This window comes from Channa argus, chromosome 10 (genome assembly GCF_033026475.1).
Source record: "Channa argus isolate prfri chromosome 10, Channa argus male v1.0, whole genome shotgun sequence".
In the NCBI taxonomy this organism is placed as follows: domain Eukaryota; kingdom Metazoa; phylum Chordata; class Actinopteri; order Anabantiformes; family Channidae; genus Channa; species Channa argus.
In genome coordinates, this window is record NC_090206.1 from 1,992,500 (window position 1) to 2,016,508 (window position 24,009).

The window sequence follows — 24,009 nt, forward strand, 5'->3', positions numbered from 1 at the left end:
ATCTGGTTATGGTAGAGTGTTACAATGTTTCTACAAAGTCTGGGTTCCATACACCACCACTAATAATTTGAAGAACATCACAGTTTCACATCACAGTTTCACATGGGCGACGGTGGCGCAGGAAGGTAGAGCGGTTTTCCACCAATCTCACAGTTGTTGATTCAATCCCCGGCTCCTCCGGTCACATGTCGAAGGGTCCTTGAGCAAGACACTGAATTGTGATTGTGAGTGTGAATGGGTTAATAAGAAGCAGTGTAAAGCTCTTTGAGTGCCAATAGGTAGAAAAGCGCTATATAACTGCAGACCATTTACACAGTTGCACGTGAATCTGTCTGTAAACATCTCAGTGGAAATTTAAGTCACATTCATAAGACCATTACCCATCTTATGCAGACCATTTCTGTTTTATTCTCTCTCTCTGGTGAACTGATATATTTAAACAAACATGCAACAAATTGCATATAAAGAGGTGTATCAAAACTACTGTATCATTTAAAAGCCAAACAATCCTGGTATGAGAAGACTTCCTGCTCCATCTGTGTTTATTTTCTTTGCACATTCCAGATTTAACCCCACCCAGTGCTCCACCCTTTCAGCGGCCCAAATATTAAGGCCATTCTGTCAGTCATCCATCAGTTGCAGTAGAGAGACAGTATCTGCTTTCTTCACCTATCTCTTTGTAAGTATCTGATTTTTTGCGATCTCATTTTCACAGACATTATACTTGTTTTGCCGTGTACTGCTGTACCTACTCTAACCGTCAAACCCTTTTTAACATATTTTAGGACTGGCTGACACAGCAGGTACTGTACAGGTTTTTGTTACTCGTGTTGTACCTGAAATTATGATGATGATTATTGTGATGATTATGTGTTATAGAAGATTGTTGTGATCCTCGTCAGGTTTAAAGCCATTGTATTGCACAGCACGTTCCTTGAGGGGATCAAATTGTATCAAACCTGTGCTCTTATTGTAAAATTCATGTTTATCTTACTTTTTTCTGTTTATTCATATAGTTCCAACATGTGCAGGCTAATACTGACTGCAGGTAAGGCACATTGACCGAGTATATGCCTCCCTTGAAACTTATCTTATCACAGGTACCTGTAGTAGTTTCAGTTGGTATGAGACTCCTGTCCTCACCTAAGTACAATAAAAATGAGTGGAGTTACTCATATGGAATCGAATTGTAATTTTTATTTTTTGATTTAATTTCAAAATTTGAGGCAACTAATTACTCTAAAAAACTAAGCAAACGGTATAAGTGAAACTGGAATATGCAAATTTTAATAAATAAGTATTTAAATAAGTGTCTATTTTAGAAAATCAGGTCAGCGTTAAGATAGTACACCTGATTTCTGCTGACTCAATAATTTATGAAGCAAAGGACACGTCACTTTTAATCTAATTTTAAGGGTTCACATTGCCTTGTTATAACTTCAGTCTCCAACATAAAAGTGCCCACCCTTTTTGCAATAAGAAAGTTAACAGGTAACCTTTGGTGTCTTAAATGTTAGATGAATGTTAATCAAGTACAAAATGAAAGCCACACAAAGTTTCAAAAAGCATGTCATTTAGTCTCAATAAAATTCACATTTAATCTTAAGTAATTAGAAAATAAATACGGACAGGACACATTGAGGACAGAAAGTGTCCCTTTCAGTCTGGAAAATCTCGAACACAGTGAAGTGGATTATGAGGAATAATTGGCATATTCTTTCTAAAGTGTTGAATGTTATAATTTTTGAAGTTTTTATAATATAATTTCAATGTAATTCTAATCAAGTCTCTTACTTTTAAGGTCTCTACTTGATTGTTGCCATTTTAGGTAAGTTTCTAACATGCATTATGTAACAATAATTAACACGGCTTGACATGAACTTTTTATGCTCTTTTTGGTTTTCCGAAGTTACTAGCCATTAAGCATTTTTGCTGGCCACAATTTTAACATGGAGACAATTGAAAAGATAGTATTGGGATAAAAAATCTCAACTTCAAAAGAGACTACTTCACTGATACTACTGTTACTGTTGTACAGCCACCAGTAAGTGAAACTGTCCCAGAGAAACTGTACCAGAAAACCCTGCACTCAAGTGAATTTCGGATAAAACACAGATGACAGACAATTTATCGTTTCCTGAACACACCTCACCTGCAGATGCTACATTGTGTTTAAATGTCCACTCTTAACTACCATCCCAAGCTTAAGGCACCTAGAAATATCCAATAAGCTGTTTGATTAGCTTGCTGATTATCATCTGTCACACAGCATTCGCCTTATGGAGCTCCAATGTACATAATACATAAGTCGTGATTTTTTGCGACAGGCCTATCTCAGAGTTATGTTATACCTTTTATGTACAAACACATAATACTACAATGTTCACAACAGGGACATCCTAATAACAGTGCCATGTATTGTTGATTATTAAGGCAAAAGCATAAGACAATAGGCTTCAAGATTTATAAATGAGCAAACGCTGTGTGCAGCTATTGCTAATGGGAGTTGTAGTCACCGTGTCACATTTAAATTATTTCAGATTACTTTTAAGACTACAATTTTAAAAAACTATATAATATTTATATAAAATTCACTGGGTAATGGGAGTGACTGTGGCCACTGCTGAAATCCACTTGCATTTGGCAGGTTGGAGAGTGTTAGTGTCAAGACCTGATAATTAACCACCATAATTAATCCCACTGAAAACTGCTTTTCTCTATTCCAGCTTCTGGTGGAGACAGTCAACAGTTCTGTATTGGAAAAACTGATGGAGACTATGCCAACCCAAACGACGTAAATTCTTTTTACAGTTGTTCCAATGGAGTGGTCTACATCAAATACTGCCAACCAGGTTTGATCTTCAATGAAAGTTGTGACTGCTGTGACTGGCCCCCAACTGCAGCTCCCACTGCCACAGACCAATTAGTTAATACAACCAAATCTGCTGAACCCAGTCAAAACGTCTGTAACGGAAAAAGTGATGGAGACTATGCCAACCCAAACAACCTAAATTCTTTTTACAGTTGTTCCAATGGAGTGGTCTACATCAAATACTGCCAACCAGGTTTGATCTTCAATGAAAGTTGTGACTGCTGTGACTGGCCCCCAACTGCAGCTCCCACTGCCACAGACCAAAGTGTTAATACAACCAAATCTCCTGAACCCAGTCAAAACGTCTGTAACGGAAAAAGTGATGGAGACTATGCCAACCCAAACGACCTAAATTCTTTTTACAGTTGTTCCAATGGAGTGGTCTACATCAAATACTGCCAACCAGGTTTGATCTTCAATGAAAGTTGTGACTGCTGTGACTGGCCCCCAACTGCAGCTCCCACTGCCACAGACCAATTTGTTAATACAACCAAATCTGCTGAACCCAGTCAAAACGTCTGTAACGGAAAAAGTGATGGAGACTATGCCAACCCAAACGACCTAAATTCTTTTTACAGTTGTTCCAATGGAGTGGTCTACATCAAATACTGCCAACCAGGTTTGATCTTCAATGAAAGTTGTGACTGCTGTGACTGGCCCCCAACTGCAGCTCCCACTGCCACAGACCAAAGTGTTAATACAACCAAATCTCCTGAACCCAGTCAAAACGTCTGTAACGGAAAAAGTGATGGAGACTATGCCAACCCAAACGACCTAAATTCTTTTTACAGTTGTTCCAATGGAGTGGTCTACATCAAATACTGCCAACCAGGTTTGATCTTCAATGAAAGTTGTGACTGCTGTGACTGGCCCCCAACTGCAGCTCCCACTGCCACAGACCAAAGTGTTAATACAACCAAATCTCCTGAACCCAGTCAAAACGTCTGTAACGGAAAAAGTGATGGAGACTATGCCAACCCAAACGACCTAAATTCTTTTTACAGTTGTTCCAATGGAGTGGTCTACATCAAATACTGCCAACCAGGTTTGATCTTCAATGAAAGTTGTGACTGCTGTGACTGGCCCCCAACTGCAGCTCCCACTGCCACAGACCAAAGTGTTAATACAACCAAATCTCCTGAACCCAGTCAAAACGTCTGTAACGGAAAAAGTGATGGAGACTATGCCAACCCAAACGACCTAAATTCTTTTTACAGTTGTTCCAATGGAGTGGTCTACATCAAATACTGCCAACCAGGTTTGATCTTCAATGAAAGTTGTGACTGCTGTGACTGGCCCCCAACTGCAGCTCCCACTGCCACAGACCAATTAGTTAATACAACCAAATCTGCTGAACCCAGTCAAAACGTCTGTAACGGAAAAAGTGATGGAGACTATGCCAACCCAAACGACCTAAATTCTTTTTACAGTTGTTCCAATGGAGTGGTCTACATCAAATACTGCCAACCAGGTTTGATCTTCAATGAAAGTTGTGACTGCTGTGACTGGCCCCCAACTGCAGCTCCCACTGCCACAGACCAAAGTGTTAATATAACCAAATCTCCTGAACCCAGTCAAAACGTCTGTAACGGAAAAAGTGATGGAGACTATGCCAACCCAAACGACCTAAATTCTTTTTACAGTTGTTCCAATGGAGTGGTCTACATCAAATACTGCCAACCAGGTTTGATCTTCAATGAAAGTTGTAACTGCTGTGACTCACCCACAACTGAAGCTCCCACTACCACAACCCAAAGAGTTACTAAAACCAAATCTCCTGCACCCTGTCAACACTTCTGCAGTGGAAAGAGGAATGGGTATTATGCCAACCCAAACAACCTAAATTCTTTTTACAGTTGTTCCAATGGAGTGGTCTGCATCAAATACTGCCAACCAGGTTTGATCTTCAAAGAAAGTTGTGACTGCTGTGACTGGCCCACAACTGCAGCTCCCACTACCACAACCCAAAGAGTTACTAAAACCAAATCTCCTGCACCCTGTCAACACTTCTGCAGTGGAAAGAGGGATGGGTATTATGCCAACCCAAACAACCTAAATTCTTTTTACAGTTGTTCCAATGGAGTGGTCTGCATCAAATACTGCCAACCAGGTTTGATCTTCAATGAAAGTTGTAACTGCTGTGACTGGCCCACAACTGCAGCTCCCACTACCACAACCCCAAGAGTTACTACAGCCAAATCTCCTGCACCCTGTCAACACTTCTGCAGTGGAAAGAGGGATGGGTATTATGCCAACCCAAACAACCTAAATTCTTTTTACAGTTGTTCCAATGGAGTGGTCTGCATCAAATACTGCCAACCAGGTTTGATCTTCAATGAAAGTTGTAACTCCTGTGACTGGCCCACAACTGCAGCTCCCACTACCACAACCCAAAGAGTTACTAAAACCAAATCTCCTGCACCCTGTCAACACTTCTGCAGTGGAAAGAGGAATGGGAATTATGCCAACCCAAAGAACCCTTATTTATATTTTAGGTGTTCCAAAGGGCGAACCTACATAGGAAACTGCCAGCCAGGTTTCATTTTCAAAGAAAGCTGCAACTGCTGTGACTGGGTAACTGCTCCCACGACCACTATCAACACAGATAACAGAACCACAACTGCTGAAAGCAAACAAGACTCAAATAATACAAAGAATAATGGAGATTATGTGAAAGTAAACTCTGTTATGTTTATGGTTTGTCATTTTTTCATCTTTTTCTTCAAAAGTCTTTACTAAGATTACATATATTAAGATATATTTATTTCCTTAGGTTTCATATATTATATGTTTTAGCACAACACTGGAGGTTTTAAACGTGGTCCCTGTAAGTTTAGCCTGTTGACTTGAATGGATTCTGAATGTACACTGTATAACATATCTTTAAGTGGCCAACATTAATGGATGCCACATGTTTTGTGTAGTAAAGGGTCTTTTGTAATCAATGGTGGACAGCGGATAAAAAAACATGATTGGAAAACTAATTTATACATAGAATTTTTACACATTCAGATTTTTGTTTGCCAATAAAAAACCTTTTATTTATAGTCTGTTTTCTATTTAAGGCTATGTATCGAGATGTTTTACCAAAAACCTTCTCTTGTATTGCAAAACAGTTTTGTGTCAAAGACAAAAAATAAAGCACTTTTTCACAACATTACCTGGTTTTGAAGTGTGTATGTGTCTGCAGCATGGTGTACAGAGTATGTAGTATACACTGTGTGTATGTTCTGTAAGATTGATTTGCATTGAGTCATTCCTTTGTGCTTTTATGTAAATTCAGCTGCTGAGTGGTTAAAAGACCCATAACCTGTAAAACCTTGTTATTCTGATTAAGCCACTCATGAGTGTAGTTCTGCTCTACATGTTTCTGTTTTGCTGATTAAACTCTCCATAAAGAAGACTGAGTTGCCTTTTGCCTCCTTAACTTGCCTTACAGTTTTTGCCATGACAATATTCTTCTCAGGTTTCTCTTTAAATGTATTTAATTTAGATGGAATTTATGTTGCTGTGTTAATGAGTAGATTGTTGAATAATGTGAAACCCCTTGTAATCTTCTCTAATTCTTTATCTGGTGCAGTGTTAGATGCATTGTCCTAAGATTCAAAAAAAATTCCACAGATAGTAGTAGGCAGATAATAGTAAAGTGTAACTTTTTGGAGAGAGGATGAACTATGTGATACCTGGTGGCTGAATTGTAGCTTGTATTTTATGAGTAAAATTCCTGCATTCCTGACAAAATGCCACCACTAGGGTACTGTGGAGATGCCGTTTGAATGACTAGATCTGTGCCACCTCCCAGCTAGGTCCTGGTTCATATCTACATACACAATCCCAAGTCTTTTAGGCTAACCCAATTTACACCTAACTCCATAGCTGTAAATGTGAATATGAATGGTTTTCTATCTATGTATTTCTCTCTGTGTTGGCCCTGAGATAGCCTGGACACCTGTCCAAGGTGTATCCTGCCCCTTTTAACTATGACAGCTGGGATAGGTTTCACAGAATAAAATTTTGGAACACACCACATATTTGTTAGCAAAGATAACTGGTAAAGATTATTACGCAACACTACTGGGACTGTGACTACATGATGGTGTGTTGGGGTCTGGAAAGTCATAGCAAAGGTGAATCGGAACACATTTTACTTACCCATCTTCTGACACTGAGGCACATACAGAGGGGATGATTTGTTGGATGTTCCACAGAGCCGACCCCTCCCAAAACCAGCGCTACAGTCTATCCCAGACTGGATATCAACATCAGCATTAGGTTCCACAACAAGCAGGTGCTAAAAATGCAGAAGAAATCAAATTATTTGAAATGAAGATCCCAACTGCTAGTACAAGATATCAACAGCCACATGGTTAAAGCTATGAGGCAGCCACAAGGTAAAGAGCTGTCTTTTGAAGTTATGTGGATTCTAGAGGGGGGAAAAAAATCTTGAAGAACCTATCTTTCAACACAAACTCCAACCTGTTCAACAGGGAAATGTGCTAGAGAACTCTTTCCTTGGTCCTATGATAGAATGCCCAGGTAGCACTGGTGAAATACAGCATTTATAGACCTTGACAAATTACAGAACTACAGTAGGTAACAGGTAACCACAGCCTAACATCATTGGTGTGTTTGCAGATGCTTTAGTGAAAATGGTAATTCAACCCAAACCAACTTTGGGAGAACTGGAGCATGTTTGTGTAACTAAGGGGACTGTCATGGGGAAAGTCAGGCCCCAGGATGAAATCAAATTGCTCCATGGAATGTTGCATATATGGCTCTGTTAATATCAACAAACAGGTTTGCGTAAAGAATTGTAATATACATTTAAACCATGATGATCAAACAATCATTAGAGACATTGGCACTGAAGAGAAGACAGGAGCTAGAGCTGGAGGTAGCAGAGCTTAAGATGTTGAGGTTCTCTTTGGGAGTGACGAGGATGGACAGGATCAGGAATGAGGACATCAGAGGGACAGTTCATGTTAGATGTGTTAAAGATAAAGTCAGAGAGGCCAGATTGAGGTGGTTTGGACATGTTCAGAGGAGAAAATGTGAATATATCGGTAGAAGGATGCTGAGGTTGGAGCTGCCAGGCAGGAGGTCTAGAGGAAGAACAAAGAGGAGATTTATGGATGTAGTGAGGGAAGACATGAAGTTAATTGGTGTGAGAGAAGAGGATGCAGAGGACAAGGTTAGATGGAGGCACATGATTCGCTGTGGTGACCCCTTAAAGGGAACAGCCGAAAGGAAAAGAAGAAGAATAATCAAATAATCATTAATTACAGGAACAAATTAGTCACATATCAAAAGGTGGGCTCTCTGTCTTCTGTAACAAAAGGAATAAAATCATCATCGGATTTATATAAATATATTTATTCATCTAATTGCTAATACTGTTAATGCCGTAATACAAATAAAAAATAAAAATTAAAAAATAAAGTTTGAGATCGATAATAGTGATCAACAGAGGAATTATAATGAAAAGGTGAGCTGATGGTGAAAAAAGAGGGTTTAATTTAGACAATTTTAATAAAAATTGTATGTGAAAATCATAATTCTAAAAATTAACAGAGCTTAACATGGACTTTATTTTGCCTACTTGCGAATCACTAATTAGGTCAGTGAAGGCTTTCACAAACTAAAGAGGAGTCCAGTGTTCCAGAATACAGTTGAGGTCTCCACTGAAAAGTCCTTTGTGGCTTGGGTAACCACAGCTTATGCATTCAGCACAGTGGAACAGAAGCATCACTTTCTTGACACCAAGGAGGCATGGTCAGGGTTCTGGCACAGCTCTGGAGCATCTTTTTGCTGGATGCACAGATAACTGCAACTAAATGAAATAACTGACTACAATGTAACGTTGAGACTAAGATCTGTATCGAATATTTGTATCTTGCACAAATGTAGGCTCATTGCTCTAAGATTCAATTAAAAAAAACAAGCATGGAAAAAGTCTGGAGTTAGCGCGATAGGAGAACTTAAAAGATTTCAAATTTACAATAAACTAAAAAGTATTGGACAAAGGCAGCAAGGTGAGTCTAGCCAGAAATGATGTTCGGATGTCTTTTGCCATATTTTAAAGCTAGTATAACTGCTTTAACTTTAGTTACTAGTGAGATCCTAAACAAGCTCAGTACTCCTTAACAACTCCTGAAGCTCTGGGCCACTTCTTGTGCTCCTCTCCCCTCACACTGATTACATATGCATTGTTGTGGAAACCGGTTTCTTGTCAAACTTGTCACTTGACATGTTGCTACAATATAGCACAAAAATACCACTGCCACTCAGCTGATAGTTTTGACAGCTAAGCAATTTATGATTGACAGTCTATACAGATGCCTAACATTGTTTGTAGGGGATGTGTACTTTTTATTTTATTCTATTCTATTATTCTATTTTGACTAGAGGCTGGTAGAAACGAAAGCATATTTCATCATTTATACAGCATTCCAGCCTCATAGACTCATGGAAAAATGCTTGCATACATCAGAATATAATTCTGAATGTTCAGTTGCTGATCCAGAGGTTGAGTCATATCAACTGGACTCCTTTCTTCTTCTTTAAATAAGAAATAACAAAGAACAAATAAGGCCATTAACATAACTAAACCTCCTATCAAACTAAAGCTTGATAACTGAGAATCTTCACAGATCTCAGTTGTTAATCTATACGTGACAAGAAATGACAAGCAATTCACAAAGCCTATGCACTTAGTTATAATGTAGTTATACCAACTCAAAATCAAAAGATATGAATTGTAATGTTTTACAGTTACAAATAATACATATTTACTAAAAAACAACTACTAACAAATAGACTAAGGAAATCATTTACATCCAAATGCTAAATGAGAACTTTTAGTGACTGGAAAAGTTGTTGGTGTTACACTTACTGAGTGTATTCTATTTTAAGTGGACCCAGAGAGAGAGAGATCAAACCGAGAAATAGAGGTGGTAAGGACGCTTTATTGAGAATTGCAGAACTGGTAGGAACAGGGGGGAAGGGGGTGTAGCAGAACCGTGGAGACGAGGAGCTGGAGAGGTAAACCGGATGAAGCACCATGGCCAGAGGTTCTGTAGTGGGAGAGAAGCAGTGAGCGAACAAGGGCAGTTCTAGGAGTTCAGGAAAAAGGCTCTCTGATACTGTGGAGTTACTGAGACGATCTGGGAACTTTTAGAGTGCAGGAAACCGGTATATGAGCAGCTGTCATCAAAGTGAGTGCGCTGCAGTTCCAGGTGCGCCCAAAACACAAAGACATGCATACACAAAAACAAACGGGGATTGGGGGAAAGGAGGGGAGTGAGATGGAGGAGCGGGTGCTGTGACATTTCTTGGTTGTCGTTTCTTGAGAGTGACTCTCTTTTTGCAAATGACATAATCTCATTGTATAGAATACTTTTCTGTCATTGCGTCCTTGAGTCCTGGCATTCATGTAAACCACTTTAAATACACTGTTGAACCTTCATCATGACCTAAGGTTAATAAAACACCAAGATAACTACATTATATGGCACTTTGTACATTATTTGCAGGCCAAGTTATCAACTTTGTATACAGAGGCTACAGAGCAGCAGTGTGAAGTAAACAAGAATCAATTGTGCATAGGTTTGATGCCTTTAGAACAAAACCGCTTGGCAACATTAATGGAGCTTTGAATCGTTAGGTGTATGAGCACTTTCTGCAAAATAAAGTAACTAAATCAGTAAATAATAATTAAAATACTAATAAAAGAGTGGAAAATACTACAATTGAAAGGAAGGAAGGAAGTTACTGCCTTAGAATATAATTCCTTAGAATCTATAAGTACAACTCCTCTAATCTGTCATCTAAAGCAAAATCTGCTTCATAGCTGGATCAGGTGTTGCTATATAAAATATTAGTCAGATTTAAAATGTCAATCAACTTGAAGGTTACGATTTGAGACTTGCATGTTTATTAAATATCTGTGCAATATAGTAAAGTACAATTAAAATTCTTCTATAGTGTATTGGAGTCAAAGTAACACAAAAGAGAACTTCAAAAAAGTACTTTAGTGCATTACATTGAGTAAATGTGCCAGCTCTCAAGCTATTGACTGAGAATTTCCTGTTGATTCCCAGCCCGTGTCAGTAGATGCACATACTTAAGTTACTATAGTTATACAGAAGTATATCTGTTTACCTTGACAGCTGAAAAAACATTCATCAAATTCTCCTTGTATCTATGAAGTATGAGGAAGAGACATGATCTCTGAGGGAGGAAGGGAGAGCCGAGTCATTATGCATTTTCCTTTAGCAGACCTGCCACACCGGGTCACAACTTTATGAATGTTTGACAGTAACAATACCAATAACACTTATATACACTATTATTGTACATTTTTTGAAAATGCCTTAAAACAGTTGCATAGAAACAGTGTAGTACTGCAATAAAGAGTCTCTTTGTGAAGGTGTCACTTCTGCTTTTGTAAAAAAAAAAACTCTTAATCTAAATAACTTGTTTTCATCCATAAAACTCAAGGTGAAGTGGACATTTTTATCACTGTTCTTAAGAACATCTTTCTTTCACAACACATCACAATACGTCACAAAAGGGCCTCGCTCTGCCACAACTCACTGTAAAATAGTGACTGGAGAAAAGTCTGAACAGTTTAGATTTAGTCAGTTTGGCTTTATTCACTAGTTTGTCTTTCTGTGTTTACCATCATGTTGCATTAATGTTCATGTTTCATCAAACTTTTACCATAGATCACACTTCTACTACAACTACAACAACAGAAACAATATCGGATTGCTGCTAGACTGCATATAATATGCAGACATCAGAGGTGTCAGAAGTTAGTTTTTTCGATTCTTTTATTAGATGTAATTTGTTCCTGTGTCTTTAGTATTTTCATATTGTGTCTGTATGCGTCCCCCCAGTTCTCCTCCCCGCCATCTGAGGCTTCCCACCACTCTGTTCCACCTCAGTCTGTCTCCAGTCCCTCTTGGCTTTCCGTTCCTCAGTTGGCCCTAGTCGACAACACCTGATTCACATCATCCATCTACACTTGTTTTTGTTTGTTGCTAGTGTGTCTCTCCATGTATCGTTTTTTCCCGATTTTCGTTATTTTTCCCGACCAACAGCTTTAGATTCATACTAGGGCGTTAGTTAGTCTTGCGGTTTGTTTTTTTAGTTATTTGGAGTGAGTTAGTCTCTGCTTTTTGGTTAGTTTGTTTTCCAGATTGTTTTAGTTTAGATTGTCTAGACTCATTCTAGATTTAGACAAAAGGATGCACAGTGGCAACAGGTGCCATGCTGATGTAGTGACCACACTGATACCAAACTAAATCTAGGCCTTGTAAAAAATGTACGCATTTTTTTAAATGAAAAAAAAATCATCAGTCTATGTTGATTAAAATGATTAAAAATGCATTTGCTAATGCAAACATGCTGATGCCAGTAGGTCACCCAGGCAAATAATAAAGTTGGAATAACAATGTCCTGGCCCAATGACAATGTTTTTATTTGTTTGTTTGTTTAACTATCTTTCATACTCATACATGTTGCAGTCTTTAAAGAAAAATCGTCATTCAATTCTAAGATTAAATCTGTCATTAAAAATAGCTGTTTATGTTTTTTCCAAATTAGATTACAGGGTAAGTAATGGTAAATGGTCTGCACTTATATAGTGCTTTTCTACCTATTGGCACTCAAAGCCTCTTATTTTACACATTCAAACTCACAATCACACGAACACTCATACACCAATGGGGGAGCTGCTGCTGCAGCTGGCCAACACTAACCGGGAGCAACTAAGTTGGGGTTCAGTCTCTTGCTAAAGGACACTTTGACCGGAGGAGCCGGGGATTGAACCAACAACTGTGAGATTGGTGGACAACCGCTCTCCCTTCCTGCGCCACAGTCACCCACCAGTAATGTACTTTAATTGCTACAGTTCATGCCAACCAATGGCAGGGCTCATCACTATACAGGTGGTGCTGTCAATTCTCTGGAATTTAGAGCACAAACTAAAATTAATTTAGTGATCTTGAGTATTTCAAACAATGCAATAATGTATAACAGTGTCTTACCTCGATTTATAGCCCTGTAAAGGTATGCCTGAAATCACACCCAGTGATCTTAAGGGCCTTAAATACCTAGAGGTTTTTCTTGATATGATCTTTTGTTATACCTTGAGCTGCTTTTTTCCTGGTAATCCGAACACGTGTTGAGCATCTAGGTCAAGGTCACAGAGTGAGAACGAAATGAAAGTGATAGCAGAGAAAACTTGCAATTCTCCAAAAAGGAAATTAAATTATGGTAAACATGCCTCAAACTGTCAAAATACATAATTCCTGTGAATCGTGGATTTCTAAAAACCATGCTTAATTCCAAACCAAAACCTTAAAGGTCCTGCTGAGCTGACAGAGGTTGCGCTGTTTCAAGTCTTCCTTCTGTGAGAGCACAGTTGGTTAATAATGAGCAGACTCTAAACTGCAACCTAATTTTCTTTTTTTTTTATTTGTATCAAAAATGCCTGAACTGACCACCTCCATTTACGTTTGTTGGACCAATCAACCAAAACAATGCTGGTCCCAACTACTCTCAGTGTTGGGGTTAATATTACTGACCATGTTAAAAAAAAAAAAAAAAAGAAACAAAGAAATTTCGCTTTTCATAGTCAGTCAGTCTGCAACCTGGATTAGCTTTTGTTTCACTGGCACACAGCTCCATGGGCTCCTTACCCCTCCTAAAGCCAGTAAAAATCGCATGTTTGAAAAGCCTGTCATAGATACTGTTTGCATGCTCAGTATATAGCAGTGATTTGGGCCTTTCATCCCTTCAGTTGATTTGGACCACTCTAAATTCCTCGACCTAACGCTGGCTCCCACTTGGGTTTTGTGAGCAACCACTTCCTATTGACTCTCTGTTGCCAACTTAATGAATGACTGAGGATTATGACTACTGTTATCTGCCCATGAAGAATCAAGATTATCACAAGCCTGTACCAGGCCTTCCTGTGTCTCTGATCGACACCACTATTTCTTCCCCAGTGGACGCCCCTCACCATTGTCCTACCCTTTCTTTAAATTACTCATCTCCACTGCGTCTAAAGCTCTTTCTACTCTGCCAGGACATATACCAATCTTCCTCATAGGAACCTTGCCTTTCCTCTAGACTCCATTTGTCTCCCCACTCACTCTACTAATTCTCGTTTCATGTTTTGACTCCATGTCTCTCTAGTCATTGCCGTGACTCATCTGCATGTCCTCTTCAGACTGCAGTTTGACACCACCTAAAATTTTAATGTAACTTAACTTAACTTAAAGGACTTAAATCTCCATCGTGCTTTGCCAACCGTATCATTTCATCATAAACTTTATTTAAACTGAGTGATTGTGTCAAGCACCTTTTAGTCCAACCTCGAAACCAGTCCCTTACAGTGTCTTGGTTTGGAAACCTGCCTCGTAAGAGAAACTGACTGGATCACATAATTAAATTGTTTAGTTGGCTAATTAAGGAGTCACAGCTGAGTGGAGAATCGCTGTTCAACAGACAAGTGCAGCAGTTAACCAGCTCCATCTGTAATGAATCCCATCCTTTAGCCAGTGAATTTCAGCGCCTTCAATCTGGTTGGAGATTCTAAGATCCGAGGTCTAAGCAGCACAGAAACAGTTGTTTATACTGCTATTGCTCTTTTAAATAAGTCTTAGCTGAAGATTTGATGTTGCACACTAAAGATTTTTATTCTGTTTATTTACATCAAACATTTAACAAGTTTCGATGCGTTTATGAGTTTATGCTATTGGCGTTTCAGTGGGTTTTGAGCTTTTATTATCTGTCTTACTTACACCTACTTTACTTCTACCTTTTGTAAATATGATCAGTAAGCTTTGTGTGTACTTGTCCATGTTTCTGTTTTTAATTGGTCCTGGTATTTGTCTGGTGCCTCAAATGTCTGCGTGTACTATGGTTTTCTTCTCCAACTGCAAAACAAATCTTCCCATGGGTGTAAAGTAACCTAACCTTACTTGCCTAGAGGTTTTTCTTTATAAGATCCTTTGTTCTTTCCAAAAATGTTTCCAAAAACTGTGCTTAAAGCCCAACCAAAAAAATTAAAGGTTTGAGGTTGCACCAGGGAAGATTAAGGTAATGTACATACAAATTTAGGTGATTTTACATAAAGTCTGAGTGCTTATTTTTATTTTTATATTTTCAGTAAATTAGATTAGTTTTTAGAGATTTTTTTACTTTTTATTGTTTGTCAAAAAAGCCAAATTAGATTGACAACAATTCAGTGTTTTTTAAAAAAGGTAAAAACTTCGAAGAGTGGTCATTCTTTTCTATACTTACTGTACATATTAGGCTTGTAACAGTTATAAAGCTGAGATGGAAAGAGCATTAAAACCATAGATGTTTTGTCCACCATTAACCCACTAACCACTATCATACAAATGCCCATCCTCTCTTGGAAGTTCTGAGAGTCTCCGCAAACGCCAATAGGTAGAAAAGATATAAGCGCAGACCATTTACCATATTAAGAAATTCAATAAAATATGCTTGAAGTCTGATATCTCATCTGCTGTTATAGTAATAGGACCAATCACTTTCATGTACATGGTTTTGATGTTAAGGAAGTATCACTGTGTCTCTATAGAAGGTGTAGCCTGAGCCGTCTGTCAGCTGCAGCTTTGCTGTGAGGCGTTCAATGACAGTGCAGCACTTGGCAGATTCCCAGATTTGATGGTGGTTATTTTCCAACAGCTGCTGCCAAGACAAATAGAATGTCAACATGTGAAACTTATACATAAGTAGGTTACATTGCTTAACCCGGCTTAACAATAACAAATCTACATGTTTCAGTAATTAGGTTATGATGTGGAAAATCAGGAAAAGGAACCTTGCTAAAGAAGAAAATGTTACTAGATAACATCATTAAAATACCACTAGACAGACCTGTAAAAGAAACACGAGGACAACAGCGATAATGGTGATATGTGTTGTAGTCCATAAATGTTAAATTAGACATTTAGCCCCAGTTATATGTACAGTGAAGCTTTGAGTGTTGAGTGTCCATTAAAAATGCAATTTTTTAAAATTGATTTTCAATGTAATACTGACCATTTCTGTGACTTTAAAGGTCTCTGTTTGATCATAGCCAGCTTGCATAAGTTTTTATCCATCTAACTAGCAGATAAATATCATTTTCAATGACTTGTTTAGTGAACTGACAAAATACAAATGCTAATCAAACCTGTTGAAATCTGTGAGTTTTTTTTGTTTGGTTTTTTTATGCTCAAACTTCAGGTGGGCCCAGTCTAGAGTTATGTTATGAAAAGTGTGATGGGACTACGCCAACCCCTAAAACCCCCCTAATATTTACTACTACTACTGCTACTACTACTACTACTACTAATACTACTATAACTGCCCATCAGGTTTGATCTTCAGAAAAAGCCTTGACTGCTGTGATTGGTAAACAACTGTATCTCCTATTGACAGAACCAAAACAGATATCATAACCACAGCTGCTGGAACCTATCCTTTTCAACCATACCGATGGGGGAGCTGTTATGCAGCTGGCTAACACTCACAATGAGCAACTAAGTAAATGTCTTGCTCAAGGACACTTCGAAATGTGACTGGAGGAGCCCGGATTGCTGCAAGATTTTGTAGACAACCGCTCTACCTTCCTCCGCCAGAGTCGCCCCAGGTAGTTATTTTATTATGAACATCCCAGCTTTCAGCAATTGCCTCACAATCACCAAACAAATACGTTTTTAGCATGCAAAATATCTGTCTCCAGTTTTTTTTACCCATATTATAGAGCAGTAACCATTTTAACGATAACTTTATTCCCATTTCTCCCCTTCAGTAGAGAGTATTATTGCCAAAGGAAATAATGAAAAAGAAAGCAGGAATTCTAAATGACAGACTGATGCCCAAGGCTTCATGTCACATCTGTAAGCAGCTGCCTCCTGAAGTTTGTCAGCTTGGGGATGATGCATCCCTTGCTGCAACCTCTGCTAAACCCATTAACGCTGCTTTTGATCTTTACTGCACCTGACCTCCCTCTTACTTTGGACTCCTACTTATCTATTTAAGAAAATAATGTGGGTTTTCCACCCAGCTTCTTGAGGTAACTTGTTATAAAGACACTACATTTTCATCAGAATCAAATTTAATGCAATAGGGGCTTATAAACAAATCTACAAATTTTGACCTTATTGATTTGATATCCACTACGAGTGGATTTTGGATCATGAGTCTTTAAATCTGTCGTTTAACATTAGAGGGTAAGTCACACCAGTAAAGTACTTAAGTACCAAGGTTCATGACAATCAATGGCAAGGTTGTATTTGTTGTCATAGTGATACAGTTGGTGCTGCCAATTATCTGTCGTGACTATGTATCAACAGTGGCTGATATTGACAAGGAAGTTACATGAAGAGATCTGTAATAAAACATTTCACACCCAGTGAGATTAAGGCCCTAAATTCTTTAGAGGTTTTCCTTCATTTCCTCCTTTGCTGCACCTTTTCTGCTTTTTCCTGGTAATTCAAACATGTGCCAAACATTATGACACACTTTTAGGTCAATGTCACAGCGTGAGAAAGAAATGAAAGTGATACCAGGAAGAACCTAAATATGCTAATGAAAAACAAACAAAAAACCAGACAGACCAGATGATGCGTGCGTTAATCAAATTATCAAATTATTTTCTGTAAATCATGAACATTTACAGAAAACATGCTACAATCCCTTCCATCACTTTAATAGTCTGTGACAGGGCCATAACCAGTCCCTAACAGGTCCCTGCTAGTACTGCAAATGATGTAGAAGCCTATTAAAATGCTGTATTTATACACCAGGTGGGGCAAGTGATTAGTCTTAGTTCACTGCTGATGCAGAGTCATGATCATTCTGTCAGACTTAAGAAACCAGTTGACCTAACACAGTAAATAGCTTTGGACCTGCAGTGATGACAGAGGTTGAGAGAGCTTTTTCAAGCCTTCTTCCTCTGAGTGCTTATTGTTATCCGACTGTGCAAACTCTAAACCTCTAAACTACCTAACATTATTTTTTGTACGAAGAATGGATAACCTGACCCCCCTACATTTATGTTTGTTCGACCAATAAACTAAAAGAATGCTGGCTCCCAACTTGGGTTAATGTGACATAGTAAAAAGAAATGATGACCCGTTACTTCAGTTTAGTAATATTTACTTTTTGATGAAAGTCCTTATTCAAGAAATTATTAAGATTTTTTAACATGCCTCAATGGTAATCAATGTATCCTTAACATCAACAATTAGCTTTCAGGAAGTGGAGCTGAATATAACCTCCTAAAATCCAATTGGCTCAGCTCCTTCTCAGAGTGTCATCTCTGCAGGCCAAGATAAAGACACTAGTTTCAAAGTGAAACACTACATCAGCTGTATAGACTTATTTTGGATTTAGACAAAAGCATGAACCGTGGGAACAGGTGTCATGCTGAGGTAGTGACCACACAGGTAGCAAACTAAATCTAAGGTGTAAAAACATTACTAGTCTATGTTTAATAAATAAAAATGAATTTACAATGCAACCTTATGGAAATACAAGGTCCTGTCCAATGTCAGGTTGTTTTTTTAAATGATCTTTCATAGCTTGTTTTCAATTAATGTTACAGCCAAAGGTTTTTGTTTCCAAATTAGATTAGAGGGTAATTACACCACTAATGTACTTTACCTGCCACAGTTCATGCCAGCCAATGGCAAAGCTGTGATTATCGTCATGGCTTTACAGGTGGTGCTGCCAATCGTCTCGAATGTACAGTAAAAATCATCTTGAATTTTCAGATGAACTTATTGACAAAACAAGTTCGTCAATGTATAATCAGTGTGGGATCTAATGATAAGGATGTTATATGAAAAGATCTTGAATAGAAAAAGTAAGTGGTCAGTTTTTAACCCTGGGGGATAAACACCCAGTGACCTTAAGTGCCTTAATATTTAGAGGCTTTTCTTCATATCATCCTTTGCTGCATCATTGATCAGCTTTATCTTGGTAAATCCAACACATGCTGAACATCCAACTCATTTTTAGGTCAAGGTCACAGAGTCAGAAAGAAATGAAAGTGAAAGCAGACAGAACCTGCTTTTTTCCAAAAAGGAAATTAAATTACAGTAGTTATCCACAAAAACACACAGATGATCCCAACATGCCTCAAACTGTCCAAATACATAATTCCTGTGAATCGTGCATTTTTAAAAACCGTGCTTAAAGCCCAACCACAACATTAAAGGTCTGTGACTTTGTCATAATCAATCTCTGGCAGGTCCCTGCTGGTACTGCAAATGATGTAGAATCCTATTGCAATACTGCATTTATTGTATATTATATATTTAATGACTAGTAAATAATTTTGTATCCAGCCCCCGACTTCTACTTTTTACAGATTTGATTAGCATGTCTTTCTGTCTTTATGGTGTATAGTTTGTCCAGGATTGTAACTAATCTGTGCCTGGACCTTTCATAAAAAGATGTATTTAAACTACAATCCTTTAAACACATTCACTGCACTGTGTGTGTGTGTGACTTTGGAAACCAATTGGTTTCTCTTCCTTTTGGCTGTTCACTTTCAGGGGTCACCAGAGCGAATCATGTGCCTCCATCTAACTCTATTCTCTGCATCCTCTTCTCTCACATTAACTAACTTCATTTCCTCTCTCACTAAATCCATAAATCTCCTCTTTGGTCTTCCTCTACACCTCCTGCCTGGAGGCTCCAACCTCAGCATCCTGGACAAGCACCAAACTATGACAGGAGATATACTCAACAAGTAAGTGCTGTTTGAAATTGGTTTGTTGGTTTCAGAGGCATCTGAATTTTTGTCATTTCTCTTGAGTCTGCTGATTTAGTCTGTTTTTTAATAGAGTTAAGAACTGTAGGTAGAAAGTTTTGCTCCTCTAGTACAGTGGATATCTGTTATTGGTGGTAGTTTCAGCTTAGTAATCACTGAGCGTTCACACCTTTGACAAAGGAGCAAAGGAAAACAAATTAGTTTGGTTTCAACGAGTGGGCAGTTTCAGCTGTAGCCAATTAAGACCATATGTAAGGCACCTGTTGGGCTGGAGCGTCAGCCCTTGTGTTTAGGCCTTCTTGTGTAAAGACTAGCGAGTCTACCTGTCCACTTTATTTATAACTTCTTTTACTTGTGTTTCTTTACTTTGCATCACATTAACCCTTTCTACTCTGGTAAGCCTTTTTCTTATACCATGTGTTTTTAGCAGATATTTATTCTCCTCTGCAGACGCAGCACATGACGTCCTACTATAAGACGACATGTTTCTCACCTGCGCACTCTCAGCAGGACCACTTGGACACCAGCCTCTTTTTCTCTTTCCCTGTGGAACTGCCAATCTGCAGTGAACAAGGCCGGCGTCATTCCAGCTTTTGTCAGCTGTTCACCTGCTTGCACTTACAGAAACCTGAATCACGCCACAGAACACGGCCACCCCAGGCGGCTGACGTCGTTGCTCTTCTAAACACATTTGACCTGAGTCTGGTCTCCACTCCTCCGATCCACAAAGCTGGCAAAAAACTTCGACCTCATCCTCCCCCGGAACTCCACCACAGACAACATCTTGGTCACTCCTCTGCATTTATCGGATAATTTCTTCATTCAACTGACAGGCTTCATCCCTGGACCCTCGCATTCTCCCACCACACTTGTAACATTCCGTCGTAACCTCAGGTCTCTCAACCTGGACCGATTCTCTTCACTGGTCTCCGCAACTCTGCCCTCAACACAGGGCCTCTCCATCCTTGATGCAGATGCAGCCACGGACAGCCTCTGCAATACACTTTCATTGTGTCTGGATTGTCTCTGCCCCATCTCTTCGAAACCAGCTCATCCCTCAGCTTCTAATCCGTGGCTCACTGACTGGATCCGTGAACTACGCACCATGCTCAGGAGTGTGGAGAGGAAGTGGCACAAATCCAAGACTCCATCTGCCCTTGCTGAGTATCAGGATCTGCTTGGATCTTTTTCTCACAGTGTCACCAGGGCAAAGATTGAATACTACCAGGAGAAGCTCAGCAACACCACAGACACCAGAAAGCTGTTCTCCACTTTTAAATCACTCATCTACCCACCTCCACCTCCGCCATCTACCTCTCTCACTGCTGACGACTTTGCCGACTTCTTTACTAGAAGGTGGCAGCCATCAGCTCACAGTTCTCTCCTCCAGATGATTACATCTGTCTAACTTCTTCCAACACTGCATTGCTCTCATCATTTTCAACTCTAACTGAGGACGACATATCCACCCTCCTTCTCTCTAACCATATGACCACCTGCTCTCTGGATCCAATCCCTTTCACTCCCTTTCAAACACTTGCACCCACACTAATGCCAGCTATTACACAAGTCATCAACAAATCTCTCACAACAGGGACTTTTCCTGACCTCATTCAAGCAGGCCCAGATTACCTCACTGCTCAAGAAGCCTTCTCTTGATCCCTCCATTGTGGAGAATTACTGGCCTGTCTCGCTTCTTCCATTTTTAGCCAAGACGATATAACGAGCCGTCTTCAATCAACTCTCAGACTTTCTTTCCAAGAACAACTTCCTTGATGTCAAACAGTCTGGCTTCAAGAGGTGTCATTGCACAGAAACGGCACTCGTAGTGGGCACTCCTAGGGGTGGCTGTAGCTCAGTTGGTAAGGCAGTTGACGATGCACCACAGGGTCAGTGGTTCAATCCTTGCTCCTGGCTACATGTCAAAGTGTCCTTGGGCAAGACACTGAACCCCAAGTTGCTCCTGGTGGGTCAGGTTGCATTGCAGCCACGGCCATCAGTGTGTAAGTGTGTTTGAATGGCAATCAACATTGTAAAGCGCTATATATGCAACTATTTGGCATTTAGCATTTAGCACTCCTGACTGTCATGGAAGGGGCAGGGGCATGTTTCTTATTCTCATAGTCTCTTCACCGGTGTGCTGCAAGGCTCAGTTCTTGGTCCTCTTCCTTTTTCTGTCTATACTGCATCCCTGGGTTCCATCATTCACTCACATGGTCTTTCCTATCACTGCTATGCTGATGAGACATAGCTCTTCCTGTCCTTTCCACCGGACGGCTCCTGTCCTCTGCCTGTCTCTCAGATGTCTCTCGCTGATCCAGACAGAGATATCTTCACCTCAACCTCTCCAACACCAAAGTCCTTTTCATCATTGACGACCAACTTAGCTTTAAGGAGCACATCTCCTCAGTCTATAGGGCTAATGATTGGGGCTAGGGCATCCAGATTTGCCTAAGGTGAAGGTAGAGGTGGCAAAGGCCAAATAAAGAGCATATGAGAACTTGTATGCTAGGTTGGACACTAAGAGGTGGCAGTAGAGTTTCTGAGTAGTACAAGACAGTAACAAGATCTTGGAGAGTGAGAGGATGCTGAGGACTGGAGGAGAAGTGTACTGGTGCCCATTTTTAAGAACAAGGGAGATGTGCAGAACTGTGGTAACTACAGAGGAATAAAGCTGATGAGCCAAACAATGAAGCTGTGGGAAAGAGTAGTGGAAGCTCGGCTAAGGGCAGAGTTGAGCATTTCTGAGCAGGAATATGGTTTAATGCCTAGAAAGAGAACAACAGTTGCAGTATTTGCTTTAAAGATGCTGATGGAGAAGTACAGAGAAGGTCATAGGGAGTTGCATTGTGTCTTTGTAGATTTAGAGAAAGCGTATGACAGGGTGCAGAGAGAGGAGCTGTGGTATTGTATGAGGACGTCTGGAGCGGCAGTGAAGTATGTTAGAGTGGTGCAGGACATGTCTGAGAGCTGTAAAACAGTGGTGAGGTGCTGTAGGTGTGACAGAAGAGTTCAAGGTGGAGGTGGGTCTGCATCAAGGATCAGCTCTGAGCCTCTTCTTGTTTGCTCTGGTGATGGACAGACTGACAGATGAGGTTAGACAGGAATCTCCATGGACTATGATGTTTGCAGATGACATTGTGATTTATAGTGAGAGCAGGGAGCAGGTGGAGGAAAATCTAGAGAGGTGGAGGTCTGCTCTGGAAAACAGAGGAACGAAGCTTAGACGAATACATGTGTGTGAATGAGAGGGACCAAGGTGGAACAGTGAGGTTACAGGGAACAGAGGTGAAGAAGGTGCAGGACTTTAAGTACTTAGGGTCAACGGTTCAGAGCAATGGAGAGTGTGGAAAAGAGGTGAAGAGGTGAGTGCAGGCAGGTTGGAACGGGTGGAGAAAAGTGTCAGGTGTGTTGTGTGGTAAAAGAGTATCAGCAAGAATGAAATGAAAGGTGTTCAAGACGGTGGTGAGACCAGAGATGTTGTTTGGCTTAGAGACAGTGGCACTGAAGAAAAGACAGGAGGCAGAGCTGGAGGTAGCAGAGCTTAAGATGTTGAGGTTCTCTTTGGGAGGGACGAGGATGGACAGGATCAGGAATGAGTACATCAGAGGGACAGTTCATGTTAGATGTTTTGGAGATAAAGTCAGAGAGGCCAGATTGAGGTGGAAATTATGAATATATCGGTAGCAGGATGCTGAGGTTGGAGTTGCCAGGCAGGAGGTCTAGAGGAAGACCAAAGAGGAGATTTATGGATGTAGTGAGAAAGGACATGAAGTTAGTTGGTGTGAGAGAAGAGGATGCAGAGGACAGAGTTAGATGGAGGCACATGATTCGCTGTGGCGGCACCTGAAAGGGAACAGCCGAAAGGAAAAGAAGAAGAAGATTCATAAGAAGTGAAATGAGAAATGAGCACAGAAAATAGAAAATAAAAGTGAGTGATGAGAGGTGCTATTGTGATCGTAATTATTCTTTCATGCCTCCATCTGCCTGTGATTTATTTAAATGAAAATTTATGGGAAAGGCAGACGTAAATGTCACAGTCTGTAAACACCTGTCCAGTTTGTCACACAATGTAAATGATGGAGAATAATTATGAGTCTGACCGTGACCAGTTGGTAGCACAGTTACCTGTGACTCATAGCGGTGGTGCTTCGATACCTAGTCACTTGTGGCCACATGTTCCTTTGGATAAAATGTCATGATGTGCAACTGAGCGAAATTGTTTCACTTTCTTTTCTGGCAAATGTGACTACAACAGTTGTCCACCAATTGCAGGCTCGGTGGTTCTGTTTTTGTTCATTCTGTCATCGTATGTTTTATTTCAAGTATC

The 24,009-nt window shown here is 39.8% G+C and overlaps 2 protein-coding genes across 3 annotated transcripts in view; both read left to right on the top strand.

The window, feature by feature from the left end:
• The window catches only part of LOC137134349 (chondroitin proteoglycan 2-like), a 78,119-nt gene that overhangs the window by 12,093 nt on the left and 42,017 nt on the right, over window positions 1-24,009 (top strand). The gene's annotated exons all lie outside the window — the stretch shown is intronic.
• On the top strand, window positions 600-6,032 carry LOC137134519 (chitin-binding domain protein cbd-1-like). The gene is made up of 5 exons (XM_067519445.1): window positions 600-679; window positions 786-803; window positions 1,017-1,048; window positions 1,802-1,828; window positions 2,727-6,032. The coding sequence occupies exons 3-5, from the start codon at window positions 1,024-1,026 to the stop codon at window positions 5,609-5,611; spliced, it is 2,937 nt and encodes a 978-aa protein (XP_067375546.1). The 5' UTR covers window positions 600-679; window positions 786-803; window positions 1,017-1,023; the 3' UTR covers window positions 5,612-6,032.